At 37.4% G+C, this 20,360-nt stretch overlaps 1 protein-coding gene across 4 annotated transcripts; it reads right to left on the reverse strand.

Moving 5' to 3' along the window:
- Positions 1 to 1,312: 1,312 nt before the first annotated feature.
- Positions 1,313 to 18,866, reverse strand: Macir (macrophage immunometabolism regulator). Of its 4 annotated transcripts, none has more exons than XM_076856005.1 (3): positions 18,727 to 18,866; positions 12,119 to 12,208; positions 1,313 to 2,644 (listed from the first exon to the last, which is right to left on the reverse strand). In XM_076856005.1, the coding sequence occupies exon 3, from the start codon at positions 2,619 to 2,621 to the stop codon at positions 1,998 to 2,000; it is 624 nt and encodes a 207-aa protein (XP_076712120.1). In that variant the 5' UTR covers positions 2,622 to 2,644; positions 12,119 to 12,208; positions 18,727 to 18,866; the 3' UTR covers positions 1,313 to 1,997. The 4 variants fall into 4 exon arrangements, with proteins under 4 accessions (XP_076712120.1, XP_076712122.1, XP_076712121.1 ...); XM_076856007.1 differs by lacking the exon at positions 18,727 to 18,866 and adding an exon at positions 18,446 to 18,499; XM_076856006.1 differs by lacking the exon at positions 18,727 to 18,866 and adding an exon at positions 18,451 to 18,483.
- Between the last annotated feature and the right edge of the window lie 1,494 nt (positions 18,867 to 20,360).

Consider the following 20,360-nt stretch of genomic DNA (forward strand, 5'->3'; position numbering starts at 1 on the left):
CAAAGTTAGGGTCTTAAAGTACATGCTTAGATAAAATTCTTAAGCAATAACTAGCCTGTTGATGGTGGATCTATTTTAAAGCACCACATAACAGTATGTGTTTACATCACCCTTTTATTTCATAGTTAGAAATAATACAGTTCCACAGGGTAAGTCATCAATAAATAATGGTGTTTAATCATTAAACGTAAAAATCCCAACTCTTTGGCATCTGACAGGATTCTATTTCTTGTCAAACTATTGACTGTATAGATATAGTTAATCTTAGTGATCATTCATCAATACAATATGTTACAAAGGTGCAATTTACTTTAAAATATACAATAGCTGAAAATTTCCAGCCCACCAAGAAATCTGATCAACTCAGTAAGATATGCGCCAACCTCCCAAGGCTCTTCCACATGGTTTGCCTTAGTAAAAGTACAATAAACATTGATTAAGAGTTCCTAGGGTTTCCTAATACTTACTTTACTCTAAATAAAGTTTGCCATTCTTTCTGGCTAAAGGAAAAATCACAATTGTGCCAGGAATGACCCAATCATTAATTAAAAGGTGTTCTTATTTTTATAAGCAAGATTGCTAACACCCGAGAAACCTCACACTCCCCACAGTAAAACAAAAATATGCAGTTTTATGTTGCCAGAGATGCCAGATTAGTAATAAATTGCACCTTCAAGAGTCAAAAAAAAAAAAAAAAAAAAAAAGAAAGAAAGAACAAAAGAGTGAAAGGAAAAAAAAAAGAAAGAGAAATGTTTACAAAAGGTAAGTTACATACATTTTGTCCAAAATATATTCAAGAATAGTTGAGCTGTATTTGTTACTAAAGCCAGGGCATTATTTCTTTAGCAACAAATTGAACCAGTGCAATTGACATAAATTGTTAAGTAATCCAGGATTAACCCATTAAAATTACAGAAGCACTTTAGTCTCCTACACTAATCCTAGAAACTGGAATTTCAATGAGTGCTGTGTTGCACAGAACTAAAACTGGAATGACCCAATGCCATGCTGAATTAAGTTCATACTTAGTTTAAGCATTCAATAGTAGAAATCATGAGATCTTCTATTAAAGTCCCATTTACTTACAGAAAATTCAGATGCAAACAGTCTTATGCCTATAACCCACAATTAAAAGAATCCTTTCCATTGTAAAGTTCCAAGTGAATTTTAAATTAGAAAATAAGCACTAAGGAAACTTTTTCAACTTATGAAAACTTCATACTGGAAACTTTCTGGAAAAGCTTCCCCCCCCCACCCATTGTAAAATAAATACTTTGTATCCCAAATTTAATTTTATTAAGACACACTTTAATAACGCTATAAAGAAATATTTTACAGCCATAGAGATCAATAACTTTCCATGCGGAAATAAAAAATTCATTGCTCAATAATATTATTGAGACAAGTGAAGAAAGATTATTCTCTTAATCTGAAATGTTAATTTTTTTCAGTGCAAAACCAGTTATAAAATATTTAAACTCAATATTTAAAAATAAAAAGTGGTCCAATTCAGCAATGTTCAAGTTCTAAATTTCATAAAACAAATCATTACATACATTTTATAGTAAAATACAGAGTTTCAAGAAGTACTTGTGTACTTAAGATATAAATTTCTAATGAATCATACCAAGTCAGCAACAACCAAACAGATAACATTCCCAATTTGAGTGTCAGAATCATAAAGATGAAATTACTGTCCCAAAGCCTTTTTTTGTTTGTTTTTTTGTTTTTGTTTTTTTCCTAGCTAAAGAGCTATACAAACTAACGGTCAACATTCTGTTTTCTTTGCAGTTGCGTGCTCTAGCATGATACCCTCCCCCCAAGTACCTGTGATTTCATTCCTGTTTTCAAAATTTAATCCAAACAATTTTTATATTCCAGGGACACTTAGCTGATATAACCATCTATAATGTGAAGAGTCATGTACAGAGTACAACAGTGGATTTTCTCTAGCCAAGTGCAGGCTGACCTAAAGTGACTTAAACTGTGAGAGTCATTCATGTATTATTCCTAGCAAACACTCGGTCCCCGCGGAGGGTTAGGTGTTGAAGCTGGTATTGTAGCACTTCCGTGTCAGCTGGCTCCTTGATGTTCATTTTATCTAGATTGAGGTAGTCCAGAGATTTGGAGTGAGCCCTCTTACCTTTAAGAAGACAAAGAGGCAGGGGCCCATGGAGGGCCTTATAAGGTTCATAAGGTAAGGATTTAGTGCACTTGTCTCCTGAGCTGGGCATCCGCCTTCGCCTCCTGCCATTGACAGCTGGAATCTCATATGGCTGGTAGTACCTACTTCTGGTTTTATACAAACGAGAGGAACGTGCAAGTCCTGCATCCAGCTGTTTGGAGCGAAAGGAAGGCAACGCTTCTCCCTTGCTCTCTTCACCTCCAGTGCACTTCTGGGCCAACTTCAGGAGTTCCTCACCAGTTGTGAAGCCAACCAAATAGTTAGAGTCCATGTGGAGGATCTGGTAGCCTGACACAGTTCGCCTCATGGGTGAGCAGGGTGTGCTGGAGCAGCGAGGCTTCTCCGCCTCTGCTTTTCCTGGGGAGCTCACCTCAGCCACAGGCAAGGGTAAGGTGGTCAGGGTACTTCTGGACTCCCCATTTATATCTACTTCCATTTTAGGCACCAATCTGCACACTCCTAAAAGTAAACAGACTCAGATTAGAAGAGTGTAATGCACAGAACCTTAAGTCATGCTGGATGATTTTAGAAGTCAGGAAGCCATGAAATGAGACTCCTCTGAAAGGTAGCCGAAGACAAATTGACAGATTTTTCTCCATGTCTATTGGACATTTAGGCAAATGAAAGGACCACTACCTCTCTGCCTGCAAGAACTCAAGCAGATTAAACAAAAGCCTGAAGTACTTTGAAAAAGTACATATGAAAACGCAAACAGAAAATAATACTCCTCTAGTACTAATACACCCTGCAACCAGATAAAGTTTGCTCCTTGATACAATATGAAGCAAATCAAATCCAGATCTCAACATTAAGCAAATAAAAGCAAGCAGAGAAAGTTTCACAAGAATTTTCAAAGTATTTTCAACTTGAGAATTATATTTTTTTCCTCATTTAAATTCATGTAAGTGGTTGGCTCTTTATACCTGAAATTACATTCAATTGTGTTTAAGAGCCATATTATACAATTGATCAAGCTGGTCAGTTTTTGCGAAGAATTCAATTTAGACCTGAAAATATATATTTTTAGGGTATGGAGGAGTCTCTGAAGAAGGTTCCCCCAAACATTGCAAATGTTGTCCCTTCTACATCTTCAATGAATTATTTTAAAAAATCACTTTACAGTTTACAAGTTAATTCTAAATTCAATGTCATGGAATTTTTTATTTTTAAAAGTATATAAAATATTAAATGTCATTTTATATGGCTATTTAATCATAAAACATAGCATGATTTGAGATAGTCTGCAATACCTCAGACATTCTTTTGAATAGTTTAATAAATAGCCAGAATGATTCAAAATGAATACTAACATGTTCATTACAATTATCACATTACACCATTTGGAGAAGTCCCACTGACAAGAAGTAGCACAAGTATTTTAGGTTCCCATAAAGTTACAGGTAAAACAAATTTTGAAAACCAGGCACTAAGGGAAATAGTGACAATGTTATTTCTGAGAAACTTGATTTCTACTTCATCTTCAGTTGGAAGTAGGTTACAGTGTTAAAGTATCTCAGATCACTAATCAAAATATCAAATAACTGAGTTTAAGATGGCAAAATCTACAGAAAAAGGATAGTACATAACATAATTCTTACGAATCCTTTCACAAAACAAGTAACTATTTCCCAATTGAAGCATTTCTTTAAGCTCTATATTCACTTCAAAGTCCAATTGAAAAACTAAAAACAAAATGAAACCTTATTTCTCCACTTGCATGCTCTACCTTCCTTTATTAAAAGACTGTGAAGTTACCAGATGCCATTCTTATTCTTACTATGGTCCCCATTTACAGCACAACTGAAAACAAACATTCATAATGATTCCTGAAGCAAAGCAAATGTCAAAGGGATCAATACAGGGATCACTATTTACTCTAAACCTTATACTATTTCCAATTTCTATTTTACCAAAATGCCCTAGCCTCTCAACCCTTCTAGATTTAAAATAAGTGGCCTCGTCATATTTTATTAATGTAAACTAAATTTATATTCCATTGTGTAATTTGTTTTTGTGGGTAGGATAAGGATGGTGACTGCTAGGTACTCTGATATGCATAAAATAATATTTCCCAGCTAATAAACTTTCAAGGACCATATGAAGCATCATCATATTTTTAGGCTAAACAAAAACATTTAGCCAAATGAGAAATTAATTCTTCCTTCATCCCCAATTCTATGGCCCTAAAAGAACACAAGAAGACAGATCCAAGGCCTCTGACCTATATAACCCGACTGGCAGCTACAGGTAGGAACTGCTTCTCTGATGTTCATTCTGAAGGTCAAGGAAGGGATGGTCATAAAGCAAAATAACCCAGGCCATGAGGAAATGGCAGGTCCACGTAAAGATTATACGCACATGCCCAATAAGCTATCAAGAGAGTGACACTCAAGCAATGACCTCCACAGGCAGGTGGTGAGACACTCATCTAGGTCCCTTCCAAATGTGACTATTCATGAGAACCCACAGATTCCCAGCAACCACCTCATTCTCATTTGTTATATGAGAAAGAACTTAAAAATCTATGAATTCAGATCACACCCATTCTAAATGAGGTTAATAATTCTTATCAATGCTAGTCTGAAATTCATCTCTTTTGCTGAAGAAGGAAATAATTGCTAAGCAAATCAACAGTGTACAAAGTTGCAGTTAAGAAGAGTGAGCAACCAGGTGCAATAGCACATTCCTGTAATTCTCTCAGCTTAGAAGGCATAGGTAGGAGGAGCTCAAGCTCAAGTCCAACCTGGGCAACTTAGCAAGACACCATCTCAATTTAAAAAAAATAGAAAGGGCCACTCAGTGGTGTGTGCCTATAATCTCAGTGAATCAAGAGGCTGACACTAGAGGATTGCAAGTTGGAGGCCATCCTCAGCAACTTAGAAGGCCTAAGTAACTTAGTGAGGTCCTGTCGCCATACATAACTAACTCATTCGGGGTCACTCCAGGTGAACTGGGCTGGCACGAAATAATCACACTGAGACAGAGAAAAAATCTTTTTCTTGGGATTCTTCAGCGATAGCCCCTCTCCTCCAGCTCCCACAAGGGAGGCAGACAAACAAGAGAGCGGGAGGACATTCCCTTTTTATTGAGGGGAAGACACTGGAGAAAGTTCCACCCCAATGAAAGGGGTCAGGTTTCAGAGGGTTGAGTCTAGCTTCCTGATGTCTTGTGGTCAGCAGATTGATTGACATCTTGAAAGGCCACACCATCTCATGTATTGTTTGGGGATCATAGGCAGAGTGAGTGAAAAGGACACATACATCACCAGCCAGATGAGAGGCATTGTTGTCAGTCCAGTCCACTCATGTTCTCGTGCTCATAGTTCACACACACAGCCCATGGCTGGCTCCCCACAAGACCCTACCTCAAAATAACAAAAAGGGCTGAGGATGGAGCTCAATGGTAAAGTGTCCTCTGGGTTCAATCCCTGGTACCAAAAAATATAAAAAATAATAAAAAGTAAAAAGGGATGGGGATAAGGCTTAGTGGTAGAGCACCCCTGGGTTCAATCTCCAGTACCACACACACACACACACACACACACACACACACACACGAAGAGTAAGCAGAAGGAGGAGGAGAAGGGGAAGAGGAGGGGAAGGAACAGGAGAAAGAGAAGAGATAACACAAGCTTCTGTGTCAATAGAGCCATCAAGTTTCTTCCCACACTAAACCAGTCCTGCTGTACTAAGACAAACAACTGGGAATTCATAGAATCTCTCATGTTGAAGGTAAAAGATGGTAAGATATAAGGGTCTAAATAAATAGGAAAAATGACATACTGGCTAGCAAATAAATATCTGGAAAACTAGAAAAGTGAAGAAAGTAAGTTAAGAAATGTATAATGTTCACAGATGCAGCATGAAATACATATTGCTGTTGGATAGATAAGTAACATCACTTAAGTCTCCAATAGCCAATAACACCATAAGGAAATATTACCCGACTCAAGCAAAACTATTTAAACAGATCTTCAGATATCTACCTGGGAGAAAACAGTTTAACTTGGGTTGTTACATAGAAGAAACATACATGGTTTAAGTTCTTTAGAAATTTCAACCAAGCAGCTTGGTATAAGTAACCTATACTTTACTGAGGCAGACAACATACTCATTAGAGAAAATACTACTTAAACACAACGTTTAAAACTAAGGAATTTAATATCCTCTGACATAAAAATGTAACCTAACAACTAAGGCCAATGCAAAACAGGTCCACACTCTGGATGAAATTTCTGAATGGGATTCTCATTGCATTGAAACACAAAAGACTCATTTTAAATATTACATATACAGCTGCTACCTGCTGAATTTCTGACAAGCAATTCTAAGAGCTAGAACATTGCACTTTTTAGATATTAAACATCAGTCCTTTTGCACCAAACAACAATGTATTCTTAAAACAACTCTTTTGGGTGGTTTCATTGATCTCTGTAGTGTATAACACCATATGAACAAGAGCATCTTCATGTCTTGATATAAGGAACATGAATGCTAAACCAGGATTCTCACAAATGGCTTACATTTTTTTAAAGGATCCTTTTACTTATATATTGCCCTTCTCAGGACACCTACTGGATAGCTCTAAGAAAGCTAGATTGGAGGTTAGGTTTCAGCAAAGAGAGCTCTGATTTGGTAAATATTTCATTTTTAATTGGACAGAATGCTTACTAAGTGTTCAATGTAACTGAAAAGTAAACATTTTGTTATTAAATTCCTAAGAATTTCTTAACTGAATTTAAATACTGAGGCAAAATCCTGAGAAAGTTAGAGAATCAACTTTTCAGTTTTTTTGATTTTTTGTTTGTTTGTTTATTAAACTAGAATCTGCTTAGGTACTTCTCCACCTGAAGTTTAATTACCTTCTAATTCCAGAATTTGACTAATAAAATAACAATAAAAAATGCACAGTCTCAAAAAGAGATAATCTTCCCTCCCCCACCTGCAGCAGCTGGAATTACAAGCATGCACCACTGTGCCTGACCAGCATGATATCTTGATATGTGGATGGTCAATATTTTCCACAGCAAAATTCATTTTCTTTTCCTCTTTCCTTCCTTCCTTCCTTTTTTTCCCCCTACCCCCTTGGGGACTAAACCCAGGGCTTTTTTGTATATTGAGTATGTATGTGCTCTACCACTGAACTACATATACCCCAGCTCCCAATTTTGTATTAAAAAGCATTCATTAGGAAATAAAACTACAGTGACTGTAACTGGAGATAGCTTATGTTTAGCAGCATATTCCTCAGGTTTTATCTAGAAAAAAAACCTGCTTATAGGCTTGGTATTTTTAGCAAGCCTATTCATAATTCAGCATTTTGTTTCATATTCTAAAATAAACCTGTATCCCAAAAGCACACTGCCATGATAAAGGATTACAAAGCGCTCTTGCAAGCATCACCACAAGAATGAGCAACAAGCAGGACTTCCACTGCACCAACAAACAGTAAATCAAGAAATCAGGCCTGATGCTAACTTTTGCATTTGTGACCACTAAAAATTAAAGACCCACGATGCCTTCTTTTTCCATTAGCGCTTTTCACATGTGTTTAAGGAAAAAGACTGGAGCCAAAATAGAAAAAAAGTGTTAATGTTTTAGTAACAGAAACAACAAAATTTCTATGGACAGCAGCAAAATTTCTATGGACAAAAAGAATGTAAAACAGAAAATAAAATTATGCTTTTAAAATTGAGCTTCTTAAAACAAGTACTAAAAGCAAATATGATTTTTTTAAATGACACCTAAAAATCTTCAATATCAAATTTCTTCACAATCCAACCAGTAATAATAGCACTGAACTATTTATAAAGTATGAAAGACCTAGCAGTGGTAGTATGTACTACTGTATTTCTTTGAAATACATGAGGATTCAATTAGACAACACTAGACAAGATAATACTAATTCTAGAAAAAATGTACACACACAGTACATGTTTAAAGAAGTGAGTATAGCATGCAATTGTGAATTTTGGCTGAAAATAAAGCAAAAGGTCCAAACTACAACACACACACAAAACATGTGTGCAGGGGAACCTATCACAATGAGAACATTCAAATGGTTATGACTATATACGGAATCTGCATAGTCATTGAATACTCTCCAAGAGTCCAACCCTCCTATACTCTGGGCATAAGTAACAGTAGTTTGAAAATAAAATCTAAATGCCCTTAGTTCCTTAAACCAGCCTTGAAAATAGCTCATAAGTTTCCAAACTGCTATTCAAAAATTCTTTCAGAGAATACTGCATCCTAGTAGTATTTCATATAATAAAGAATTAAGTGATTTAACAATTTCCTATTATGTATATGAAAAGTATTTCAACTCTCTAAAGCTTTAGCTGAGATGTCAAAAGACACAGAGACCTGTTGTTAGAGCCTTATACCAACTTGGATAAGTATTTTTGCTGTGTTCTCTTAACACATCTTCTACATAAAATATATAATCACATATTAGGAATAATCACCTGGAAATATATTTCTTAAAAAAAATTCTAAAAGTAAAATTTCCAGGTAAAAGAATATATGTGTTTTAAGTTTTTATAGCTCTACCACAAAGCTTTAAACATTTTTTTTCCATTTTTTAATAAGGGGAATGTATTTATTACCTTATAAAACTAAAAATTTATGTAATTTTTTTTAAAGTGCAACTTACTCACCAAGAAAGTGCCTGTTTCTACTCTACTGCTTATAAACAGAAGTTACTGAAGAAGAAAGGAAGAAAATATGCCCAAAGGATAATATGTTTCATTTTGCCAAAGGGAAAAGATAAATGAAAAGGACATCATATCCGTTCATTGACCTCAAATATCTCATACTATTGCACTTAGATATTTCTTGAAAAGAAAATTTTAAAACTGTCAAATTTCCTTAAACAAAGGGAAAATAAGATTTATATGTACTTTTAGAAAAATATACATGATGGACATTTTTAGAGTATCAGGAACAATACACACCATCCTAACAGGAGTATTCTGGCTGAGAGTAAAAGCAAACAGGCCCCCAAAACACCACTTGTTTAGAGGATCCTCCTGTGCCAAGATGATCAGTCAATAGAATGAGCAGTCACACCACAACCTGCCTGGAATCTGCACAGCCTGAACACTCTCCAGAAAGCCAACCTTCCTATAATATTCTAGAACTGTAACTAAGATGCCTTAGTTCCATAGACTAGCTCTGAAAAATTGTTCATATGTTTCATAGCTGCTATGAAACTGCTTTTTGAAAACTATTGTATTATAGAATGTTTTTTAGAATCAGGCTTATCAAAAATTTCACTACCAGTTTAACAAAAAAAAAAAAAAAAAAAAAACTGCTTCCTATGCTTTAACTGTACTTAGCAACACATACCTATACCCCATGAAACAGATATGAACATAACCATCTTATACTTTTAAAACAAAGTCATAATGTTAATAAAATCCTTTTCAAGAAGAACCTGAAATGAAATATGCACCAATAAAAGATAAAAATAAACATAATAGCCAAGTGAAAAAAAAATATCTAGGGCAGGATTGAAGGGATACTTCCAAGTTTTTCCATATGGAAACAAATAAATAGGTTTTGTTTAATTTTTTTAAATACCTAAAATAAACCATTCAGAATGGAGTCATTTTTTGAGAAATGGGGTCTTCTAAGCATGACTAACATTAGTCTAGAGATGACCAGAATCACCTAGTCTTGATGCCAGAATAACTTGGAATTCACCCACCTGGAAGCTCTACAGTTGGAGTGATAGACAAGTAGACATAAAAGCCATGAAGACAAGGGCTTGCCTGCAGCCATGAGAGTAGTTAGTGGCCATAACTACAACCCAAGTCTCCCTGCTTAAAGTCCAATACATGATTATGCATCATTCATGATTCTAGTGTGTGGCTCCCAAACTTGTCTACATATTGAAATCATCCAAGGAGCTTCAAAATTACTCTTATCTATGTTTTACATAGATTTGTGATTTAACTGAATGGGGGTATATCTGGGCTCTAACATTTTAAAATAAATCCAGGTGACTCTAATATGCATTGAAGTTTAGGAACTTGTATATAAAACACATCAGTAGGAGAATTTAACCCAAGCTCCTGCTTTTTTTTTTTTTCTAATTTGAAATTAATCAGATTAAAGAGATTTTTATTCCCCAAGGTTCCCATCTCTTTTTAGTCATGTTGATAGACATAATTTTTTCCTATTTCACTAATAATCACTAACAACCTATCCCTAAGGCCTTCCTCCTAATGTATTGTTTTTAATTCACTGAATTTTACTATATGTAAGTTTTACTGCAAAAATCTGACATTAGCTGGGCAACGTGGTGTACACCTGTAATCCCAGCAGCTTAGGAGGCTGAGGCAGGAGGATTGCAAGTACAAAGCCAGTCTCAGCAAAAGTGAGGGGTTAAGCAACTCAGAGAGACCCATTATCTAAATAAAATACAAAATAGGGCTCAGGATGTGGCTCAGTGGTTGAGTGTCTGGAAGTTCAATCTCCAGTAACCTTCCCCCTCTCCCAAAAAAGAACTGACATTAAAAAATGAAAGAAGTCTTTGTCATATATTTCCAAGTTTAAGATGGTCCTCCAAACTTTATAATATTTTAGACTGTACAATATTAGAATCCAAAAGAATCTTTTTAAAAAGATTTAGTCATAGGTAAACACAATATCTTTATTTTTATGTGGTGCTGAGGATGGAACCCTGTGCCTAACACATAGTTGCTCTACCTCTGAGCCACAACACCATTCCCCTCCCCCCCAGGAATCTTAAAGGTTATCTAGTATATGTCTGATCACCTTCAATGACATGTAAACTTGCTGCCTCTTATGTTGATTCATTTCACCTTTTGTAATTCTGCTAGAATGTTACTTTACTTACAATATAACATATACATTCAAGTATAACATAAAAAAACACATATATGCATAGAGGTAGACATAGCCACACACACATGCCAATATATTCCTGTAGTTTCTACCCACTCCTAGGTTTGTGCTTTATTTCAACTGGGTGAGTTAGTGAGCCAGTCAATTATTTCTTATTTAAAATCCTCTAAATGTACCTCGTGTACTTATGTTTTTCAAACTTCTTGCTCTTGTCCTGAAACCTGGAAATTTTAATAGTGTTACTATTTTTTTAAATGTTTTAAAATGCATTTTATAAACTTGATTGGGTACATATTCTTAATAGTAATTGGCATTTATTTCTCCCTATCATTTCTCTGAATCAATCTTTAGCTGATTGCTAATTTAGAAATCTCTTTATTATGAAACTGCATTTTCCTAGGATTATGACCTCTCTAAATAACTCAAAGTAAGGACCTACAAAGGTACTGGCCAAGCAGAATGACATATCAAAGTATAGACTCACAAAAACATAGTTTTCAAAATGCTAAAGAGCTACAAAGATCATTACTATTTCTCCCATTCAAAGACCTGAAGTCACACAGACAACATCATTGCATACTTTTAAAAGTTTTAATTCAGTGTGCTAAGAGGAATGCCACACTGGCAGTAAACAGTCACACAATCAGGTGAAAATGATTCTGCTTTCCTCCACCTGTTAGACATCTTTTATGTATGTTCAACTAGAACTTTTTGCAGATTGTTTCACCTACATTTGTAGATTAATGTTTTTACTAAAATTTCCCCAAACTATAGCAACTATCTTTAACTACTATATGTTCTAAAATAGTATTCCAAAATTATGTATTCATTTTGCAGAAATTTTAAAATATACTCAAAGAATCAAACATTTTAATAATGTTAGCATACTGCAATCCTAATTTCAGATCTGACCATTAAAAACTTTGTAATTGTAGAACAGACATTTGCAATAATACATTGACATTGCATATTCACCTATTTATATAATCCTCAAAGCACATTATGATAGCATGTTCACATTCAACTAGTTAACAAACAGAAAAAGCAAACTTTAACTCACCAGACTAAATCCCAGAAGATGTCACTGTACAATTTCCAAAGAGTCCCAAAGGAGCACAGGCATAATAATTTTTCTGTTCTACTCCAGATACTAAACATGAAATACAAAAATAAACCTGTAATTTAACAAGTAACACAATTTACAAAGCAATTATGTGCATTCTAACTGCAAAACAGGATGAAACTAGCAGGAGGTAGTACCAGGTACAGATTATATAACTAATTAATTCAATTAAAAAGGAATTTTGAGTTTATTCAGCTAAATGAATCCTCAAACATGTTACCATGCTTGTTCCCAGTATTCTGCTGGTAAACTGTACCTACAGTCTAAGAGTATCTAATGAAGCTAAATAAAGATACAAGAAAAGTTAGGGGCTTACCATGTTCCTTTTACCATCCTAGTCCTATTGCAGTTACCAGATTAACAGTATTCTATAGGAAAACAGAATGCTGAGGCAGGGGTTTAAGAAAGCAAGGGAGGAGTGGGGATCTTTGTGCTGGCCTTGCTAAGAACTCTCTGTCTCCTGACCTTGCATAAATAGCAATCTTTTAAATGAGGCCAATAATACCACCCTTCCTCCCTAATACAGCAGTTACATGGATCAAATGAAATGAGGTAGGTGAACGTGTTTTGCATGCTGCAAAGCCCTTTACAGATGTGTGATGTTATTATTATGCAATTAATTTTTGGTGTCTACTCATTTGAGCCATATATAGCAACAATAAAAATTCTTTATAAGATTGCAGTGAAGTAAGAGATTGGGAAGCTCTTGGAAAATATTTTTTAAGACAGAGAAACAACTTGTTTCACTTCTTTTCAGTTGCTACCTTACTTAAGGGTTCTAGCATCTCCTCTGCGCATTTCCCCTCTTAACTGGGGAATTAATGTGTAAGAGAATCTATCTTTATCTCCTGACTCCCCTGTTAATTGGGTTAATGTGTTGAGATCAAGAAAATTCTCCAAAGCTCTTTTCCACCTGTAAAGGTTTCTTTGGTTGTTGAGTATTCGTTTATTGTGTTCAACTGGAGGAAAGGGAGCTGGAGCGGGGGTTGGGGGTGGGGGATTAATAAGTTGATTGATTTTACCAATGCAGGCACAGAGCTTGGAAAAGTGTTAACAGAACTGTATAGCATTCTCAAACTGAAGAGAAATTATAATGAAAAGGCAAGGAGGCTGTCACTTGATTATTTTTCTATCTAACACAGATAAGTTTTAGCCAAAGAAAATGGTAATTTACTAAATTAATGGTACTTGTTTCTTTAGTTCCAGAAACTGGAAGGAGTTCATGCACCAAAAACATCATTCCAAGGAACTTGTGTTGATCAGCCTTTGGAATTTCACTGGATGTAAATAACAGACATGTTACCTTTCACTATTTTAAAACTAATTTCAAAGTGGGTAACCAAGAAATCTAGATAATTAAGAATTGGTTCTAGTTCAACGATGAAGCCTCTGGTTTTAACATAAAGTGAATTTTAATGTAGCAAAAATAGCCACCTATTGATAAATTTTTTACTTTATATAATTACCCCCAAAGAGTTTCCTCAATATTATCATTATAAAGGTCACATTGATATCTACAGTAAGTGGATTTTCAATGGGGAAACCAATATTCTTATTTTCTTCTATATGCCAAAAAAGTTATTTATGGCATTTAATCTTCATTCCATCATAGAAGTTACTATCCCCATTTTAAATATTTGATCAAAGGATACTATTTGAGAGTCAGTGTAGAACTGAACTGAATCCCACCTGGTCTAGCTCCAAAGCCCACTTCCTTGTTTTCATGCCTTTGTGGCCTCTGGTCAGTTATAAACACAACCTTTTAAAATAACAATCATGTTTCTGAAAAATGCGTATTTATTCATTTAAAAAGTGGAATCCTATCTTAAATGTTTGGGGAGGTACTTTATCTAAAAGCTTAATACCTCATTTGTGAAATGGTTGGGGGAGGTAGTTTTTACTACTTGCTCTAAGGTTATTTCTAACTTGAAAAACATTAAGACTTTAAGGTACATAGTGGAGGGTATTATACAGAATTCTTCATAAATCATGGACTTCTTAGAAATTCCAAGCTATTTTTTAAATCATAAACTATAAGGCAGGGGGGGAAAAATTTCAGTCAATACTTGCTGGTTATACAGTTGGATGCCAAATATAGATAAGTATTTTCATTTCACTTTTCAGGGCTACATTTATCACAAAGTAAGACAGATTTCATTTAGAGTTTTACAAATTTAGACTAGAAATCAAAGTGTAGTAACTGATTGTCCCTGTTATACAGATGCCAAGTCAAAAATAGAAGACAAACAGAACCCAAGGGAGCAACTCAAGGGAAACCAAGGTGAGACACTCCACTCCAGTCCTGGTGTTTACTCACACCACTCTCTGTGCTGTGTGTTAACTGAGTATGCCTGACAGGCACCAAGAGGAGGAGGCAGACAAGGATGGTGAAAAAGAAAAAAAAAGTGAGGTAAGAAATCAGCAAAATAAAAGAACAACAACAAAAAACCTCCTCTGTAAGAGATTGCCTATAAAGAAATCTACCACAAAGTTATACTAAGGGTTTTACCCCCATCTCCTATAAACAGGAATTAAAAGATGGTAATATAAATGTCCCCCCAAATGTGTCTTTCCAATGACACTCATTCTTAGTATACTTTAAAAACATATCAACCTCTAACACTTGCAAATGGCTATGGCCTCATCCTGGCATGAAGGATTGGAAGGGTATCTATCAATGGATCTCCTGTCACCAGCAGCAAGAGGAAGGTCCTACATGAAATTCTTAGATGGGCACTAAATGTTACCAGAAACAGACTGAAGAAAGTAGAGCCAAGGCTAAAGGACACAATGTTTCCAGCTAAGAGAAGCTGAATCAAACAGAGAGCCCAAGGTCACTATCCTGTATAAAATGAAAAGTAGAAAAAATAAGGGCAGCTACAAGCTGCCCACAAGCATCTGGATAGGGAAGCCACAGATGACTAAGCCAAAGGCACCCAACAATCTACTACAAATGAAGATTCTACAAATAGAAAAGTTTGCAAACATTAACTAGCAAGTGAGTCCAATTTCTCAGGTAAGGAGATAAATATGATCACAGTTAAAGAAGAAAGTCCTTCAAAAGTATATGTGATTGTATGCCTTCATTCACAGTCAGTACCCACTGGCATGATTATTTACAGTTACCCCCTTTAACTCTCAAAAGTGTCCCAGGATGGCAATTATATTGTTATCCTATTCAAATGTGATATATAGTTATAGAAAGGCAATGGATTTGTTTTTTTAAAGGAAGAAACATCTCTTTGCTTGTTCAGTGGCTTTCCACCAAGTCTGAGGAAGACGTTTTTGTACCCACTCAGGAATTCAAATGTTCACTTAGTCATTCAACAATATCTCTTGAATCTTACTAAATATCTCAGCAAATATATATCTCAGAGACTGGGGCAAATATAAAAAGTGGAAACTCAGGCCAAAGAGAATAACACAGAGAGAAATGGAAATACATAAATCTAATACAGAGAACAGTAAACTTGAATAATACCAAGAAACCAGAAATGAGATTTTTTTTCTCCCAAATAAAGACAGCCTACATTGAAATGTTCAGGTCCCCACAAAATCCTATACACACACCCTTAAATCTGAGGCTTCAGCACAGGCCCATGAACAAAATAAGAAGAAAAAAAAATTAAAAATCTGTTATTGAAAAATGATAAGGTTATCAATAGGAAGACCACCACACACCCATTCTGAATTTTGGTAAATAAATCTCACTAATCATTAAAGATAGCACTAAGAAAAGCAAGGTGAGTTTTAGGCCAATAAATTAGTAGAGTGGAAGTGAGGTTTAATTCTTGCTTCCCAAACTCCCCCCCCCCCCTTTATGGAAACAGTATTTCTCACTGTGGCTCTTTAAGAAGAGGCCATTTAAAAAAAAAAAAAAAAAGAAGAAGCAGTTTGAAGAAAGTACATTTTTTAAAAAATTCCATTCAGACTAGTAGAAATATTTTGTAATCTTAAAGACTACTCTAAAACAAGTAAGGGAGAGATGCACCAAAATATCCCAAATTGGAAAGAAACAAAATGACTAATTACCAAAGTAAAACATACAATGTGTTCTAAAAAAACACCACCAAAAAGTTAATCTGTACCTACATGCTCATTTTAGAGGATACTTTCAAATAATCTCACTTTACCATTTGCAATTTGCAAAAATTAAATCATCCAAGATTTTAAAAAAGAGTTAAGTAGGGTGTGACTTTTCTAAAACCATCCTTGACCTTACAAACAAACCATTAACTTCACCAACATGGTAAGACAAGCCATAATTGGTTCAGTAAGACCAAAAAAAAAAAAAGTCTTTTTCTTTCTAGTATCGGTTCTTTTAATAGCAACTCCCTTTTTTAAAAAAAAAATGTGGCATTCATTTTCATTCCATTTCTGCTAGTAAAAATTAACCCAGGTTACTAATATCTTCTTACCAGGTGAAATCATCCTTCTACTTTTAGAGAAAATATTCAGTTTCACTGCAAATATGACAGACAATAACTGGAACTGTACATTTACACACAGTCTTTATAAGAAATCTGCGTCTTCCAAACATAATGAAAGGGAAAGGTGTACATGGAGGGACTAACCTCCAAAAGGAAAGCTTAAAGCCAGGTACTCATTTTGATAGCCTGATGACATAAATCAAACTTCTTTCAGGTAGAAATAAGCTGACACCCCCAGCCCCACCAACTACAACTCATCAAAGAAATTTTAAATCATATATATATAAAGTTTTATTATTCCAACTACGACAAATATGCTTGAGTTAATATTAAAAGAGGTCTCCAAAATTTACGGAGATACACAGAAAATAAGCAACTTCACTGTTGCTTATAAATATATCTTATACTGTGGAATAATTAACACTAAAAGTCTCTACCACAATTAGATAAACCAAAACTGGTCGAAAAACATTCTACATACCAGTTCCTGTGCTCATTAACTCTTACCTTTCACCTGAACATTTAAAGCTTATAAAGCACAGTTACATAATAAATACAAAGAAATCTGTGAACTACTCATTAAACATAGTCGTGTTCGCATAAATTGTGTCTTTGAATTAATAAAGTATCCAAAACTTCTGCAATAACAAACACTGTATTCTGAAATGACTGGGCAAATAAACTTTGGGACGGTGTCATTTCTATTTCCCCTTGTCTATTCTGCTTCACAGGATTGAAAAGAGTAACAAAGTAACGAACAACCCGAAATTATAGGCTAGTTTTTTGAAAAACATAATGTAAAATGAATAGTTTAGTAACGTCAGAAACGTTGTACAAGAACAGTTCTTTCGGCTAGGAGTGGCAAGCACACTACAAAATGCTACTGCCTCCATTCTTCATTCTCTTTGAATGATGAAAAAGTTCCCAGCTCCCGTTTTACCTGTGCACCACAGCCTCACACATACGCATAAACACACAGAAATCTTGGCTCCACACAAATCACTAACCCACCCGGTGCACACTGGCGTGGGTGGAGAAGCAGGGAGTCCCTAAGGATGTGGAACACTTGCAAGGGGAAAAGGACAGAGCCACCATTCCCTTCGCGTTTTCATCTCCATTCTGGCAGAGATTTGCAGATTCCACCGCTAGAGAGAGTTTGGCAGCTTCACAATGGGGCCGCTACTCAAGGTCTGACTGCTGCCCGCTTCGAAATCCCTTTTCTACGCTTACGACCCGCCCCAAAGTCCACCCGCGACAGGTGGGGCGAGGGCGGCGATGACCAACGACATCTGCCGCTTTCCCTTCTGGCAAGCTCCGGGCCCAATCCACAGGCGCGCACAGGGCCACAACTGCCCGTCCACCCCAGCCGCACCAGCGCACTCGGACGGCCTCGGCCAAGGTTGCAGCACGGGCTAGGAGGGCTGGTGAGATAAGGCCCTGGAGGCTCACCCCCTAAGCGCTATCTGACCCGGGCAGTGGCACCCTGCGCACCACAGAGGGCGCGGCCAGAGGCGCAGCAGGCCTAGAAAGAGCTACTTGTCAAAGGGGTCACCAGGCCTGCTGCCCCGCAGTAAGGGCACCGCGGCCGAGGCTAACACGCGCGCCAACGCATCCAGACTTCCGCACCACGGCACTGCCGGAGAGGCGCTCGGGTTCGCTGAATCCCCGCACCTCCCTGGCGAGCGCACGCCGCGCGCACACGGGGGCGCACGCCCCCGCACACTCACTCACACGCGCTGCACACTCACGGCGTCTCCAGCCCCACCCCTGTGCCAAGGACTGCGGGCTCCCAGCACCAGCGCGGGCCCCACCCAGTTCACCCAGAGCTCAGAACCCTACATGGGTGCGGGGGGACCGGCCCGCCAAGGCCAGTGACACTGAGGTCGTACCGCCACCCATCCCGGAGGCCAGCCCGGCCGGGATTCCCCAGCACTGCGCATACACTGCGCGCCCGGCCCGGACACGAGGCAAAGAGGAAGGGGCGGCGCCGTGATTGGGACTGGCACCAAGGATCGGTGACTGGGGCAACCCCCCACCATCACAACCACCCATCACCACCACCTTTTCTGCGGCACAAAAGGTTGCAGATGGAGCCGCGGTCCCCTTGCAACCTACCAGTGGCCTAGAGCTCCACTGCCTCCTCCGTGCCCGGGACCGCGACAAGGGCGGGAGAGGTGCAGGGCTGCGGCGCCGAGATGCGGGCAGAGGCCGCCAGCCAAGCCAGCCGGGTACCCTCTCCTCTCCCACCGCGCTCGGCGCCAGCTACCGCCCCGCGTAGTCCCCGCCTCCTCCTCCGCCTCCGCCTCCTCCGCCCGCCTTCCCGCCTCCTCCCTCTGGCTGCAGAGGCACAGCCTGTCAGCGCTGAGCCCGCCTCCTGCGCTCAGCCCAGACACCAGAAGGCTGGGCGGGCGGGAGAGAAAGGCGCTAAGAGGCCTAAAGAAGTTGGTGAGGGCGGAGAAGGGGGGCGTTACTGAGTAGAGAGGGAAAGAGGAGCGGTAACACCCCCTCCTCAGTCCAAACACTACTTTCAACTGGAGAGTTTCAACTTACAGGCCTGGGAACGCAGAGCCTTCTCCAGTTAAGTGATGTGCTCAAATTTGTCATTCGCTAGTCTCTGCTAAAGGCTCAACACTGAACAGAAATAGAAAAGACTGGAAGATCATGAAGTTATATGTCATCTTTAAAAACTATTAAATATCCATTAAATGTGTGTGTGTGTGTGTGTGTGTGTGTGTAACTATTTTTGAATCTGGAGACTTGATCTTTTCCATTCTTGTAAGAAATTATTTTCTTGATCAAGATTATCTTTATGCATATCTCTGCCAGACTGATTCAGTTCAGTGATAAGAATATTTACTGCCATTTATTTAGAGCTCACTATAGGCCAGGTCTTTTTAAATGCACTTCCAAGTTTACATCTCTCAACAATTCGGAAACACATTTTAAAGATGCAGAGAATTTATGTCACTTCCTTGAAGTCACATACCTAATAAGTAGCTGACCTGATGTGAATTCAGAGTGTGGACCCCAGAATTTATAAATGTTGTAAACTTAGGTACCAGTCACAATCTCAAACCAAGAGTTCGTTGTTTAAAAAATAGCAATAATGCTTTATCTGAAGATTAAAACAAATAAAATTTTGGTGTACATTTATGCAAATTCAAAGAGCACTTGTTCCAGAATCTATATATAATGTCCATGATAATACAAAGGTTAATAAATATAAACACACCAGTTTCACCAGCAGGCTGCTCAGATAGAAGACATTTTTTCATATTTATATTGTTTATTAGTGTCACAATTTTAAAAAATCTTGAATTGTCTAACATGCACTATTTTTTTTTTAATTTTTATTGTTGGTTGTTCAAAACATTGCATAGTTCTTGATATATCATATTTCACACTTTGATTCAAGTGGGTTATGAACTCCCATTTTTACCCCATATACAGATTGCAGAATCACATCGGTTTCACATCCATTGATTTACATATTGCCATACTAGTGTCTGTTGTATTCTGCTGCCTTTCCTATCCTCTACTATCCCCCTTCCCCCCTCCCCTCCCCTCTTCTCTCTCTACCCCCTCTACTGTAATTCATTTCTCCCCCTTGTATTATTTTTCCCTTTCCCCTCGCTTCCTCTTGTATGTAATTTTGTATACCCCTGAGGGTCTCCTTCCATTTCCATGCAATTTCCCTTCTCTCTCCCTTTCCCTTCCACCTCTCATCCCTGTTTAATGTTAATCTTTTT

This window comes from Callospermophilus lateralis, chromosome 5 (assembly GCF_048772815.1).
Source record: "Callospermophilus lateralis isolate mCalLat2 chromosome 5, mCalLat2.hap1, whole genome shotgun sequence".
Lineage (NCBI taxonomy): Eukaryota > Metazoa > Chordata > Mammalia > Rodentia > Sciuridae > Callospermophilus > Callospermophilus lateralis.

Excerpts from the sequence above, each read along its gene's own strand:
- Macir (XM_076856008.1), bottom strand. The coding sequence starts at position 2,621 with ATGGAAGTAGATATAAATGGGGAGTCCAGAAGTACCCTGACCACCTTA.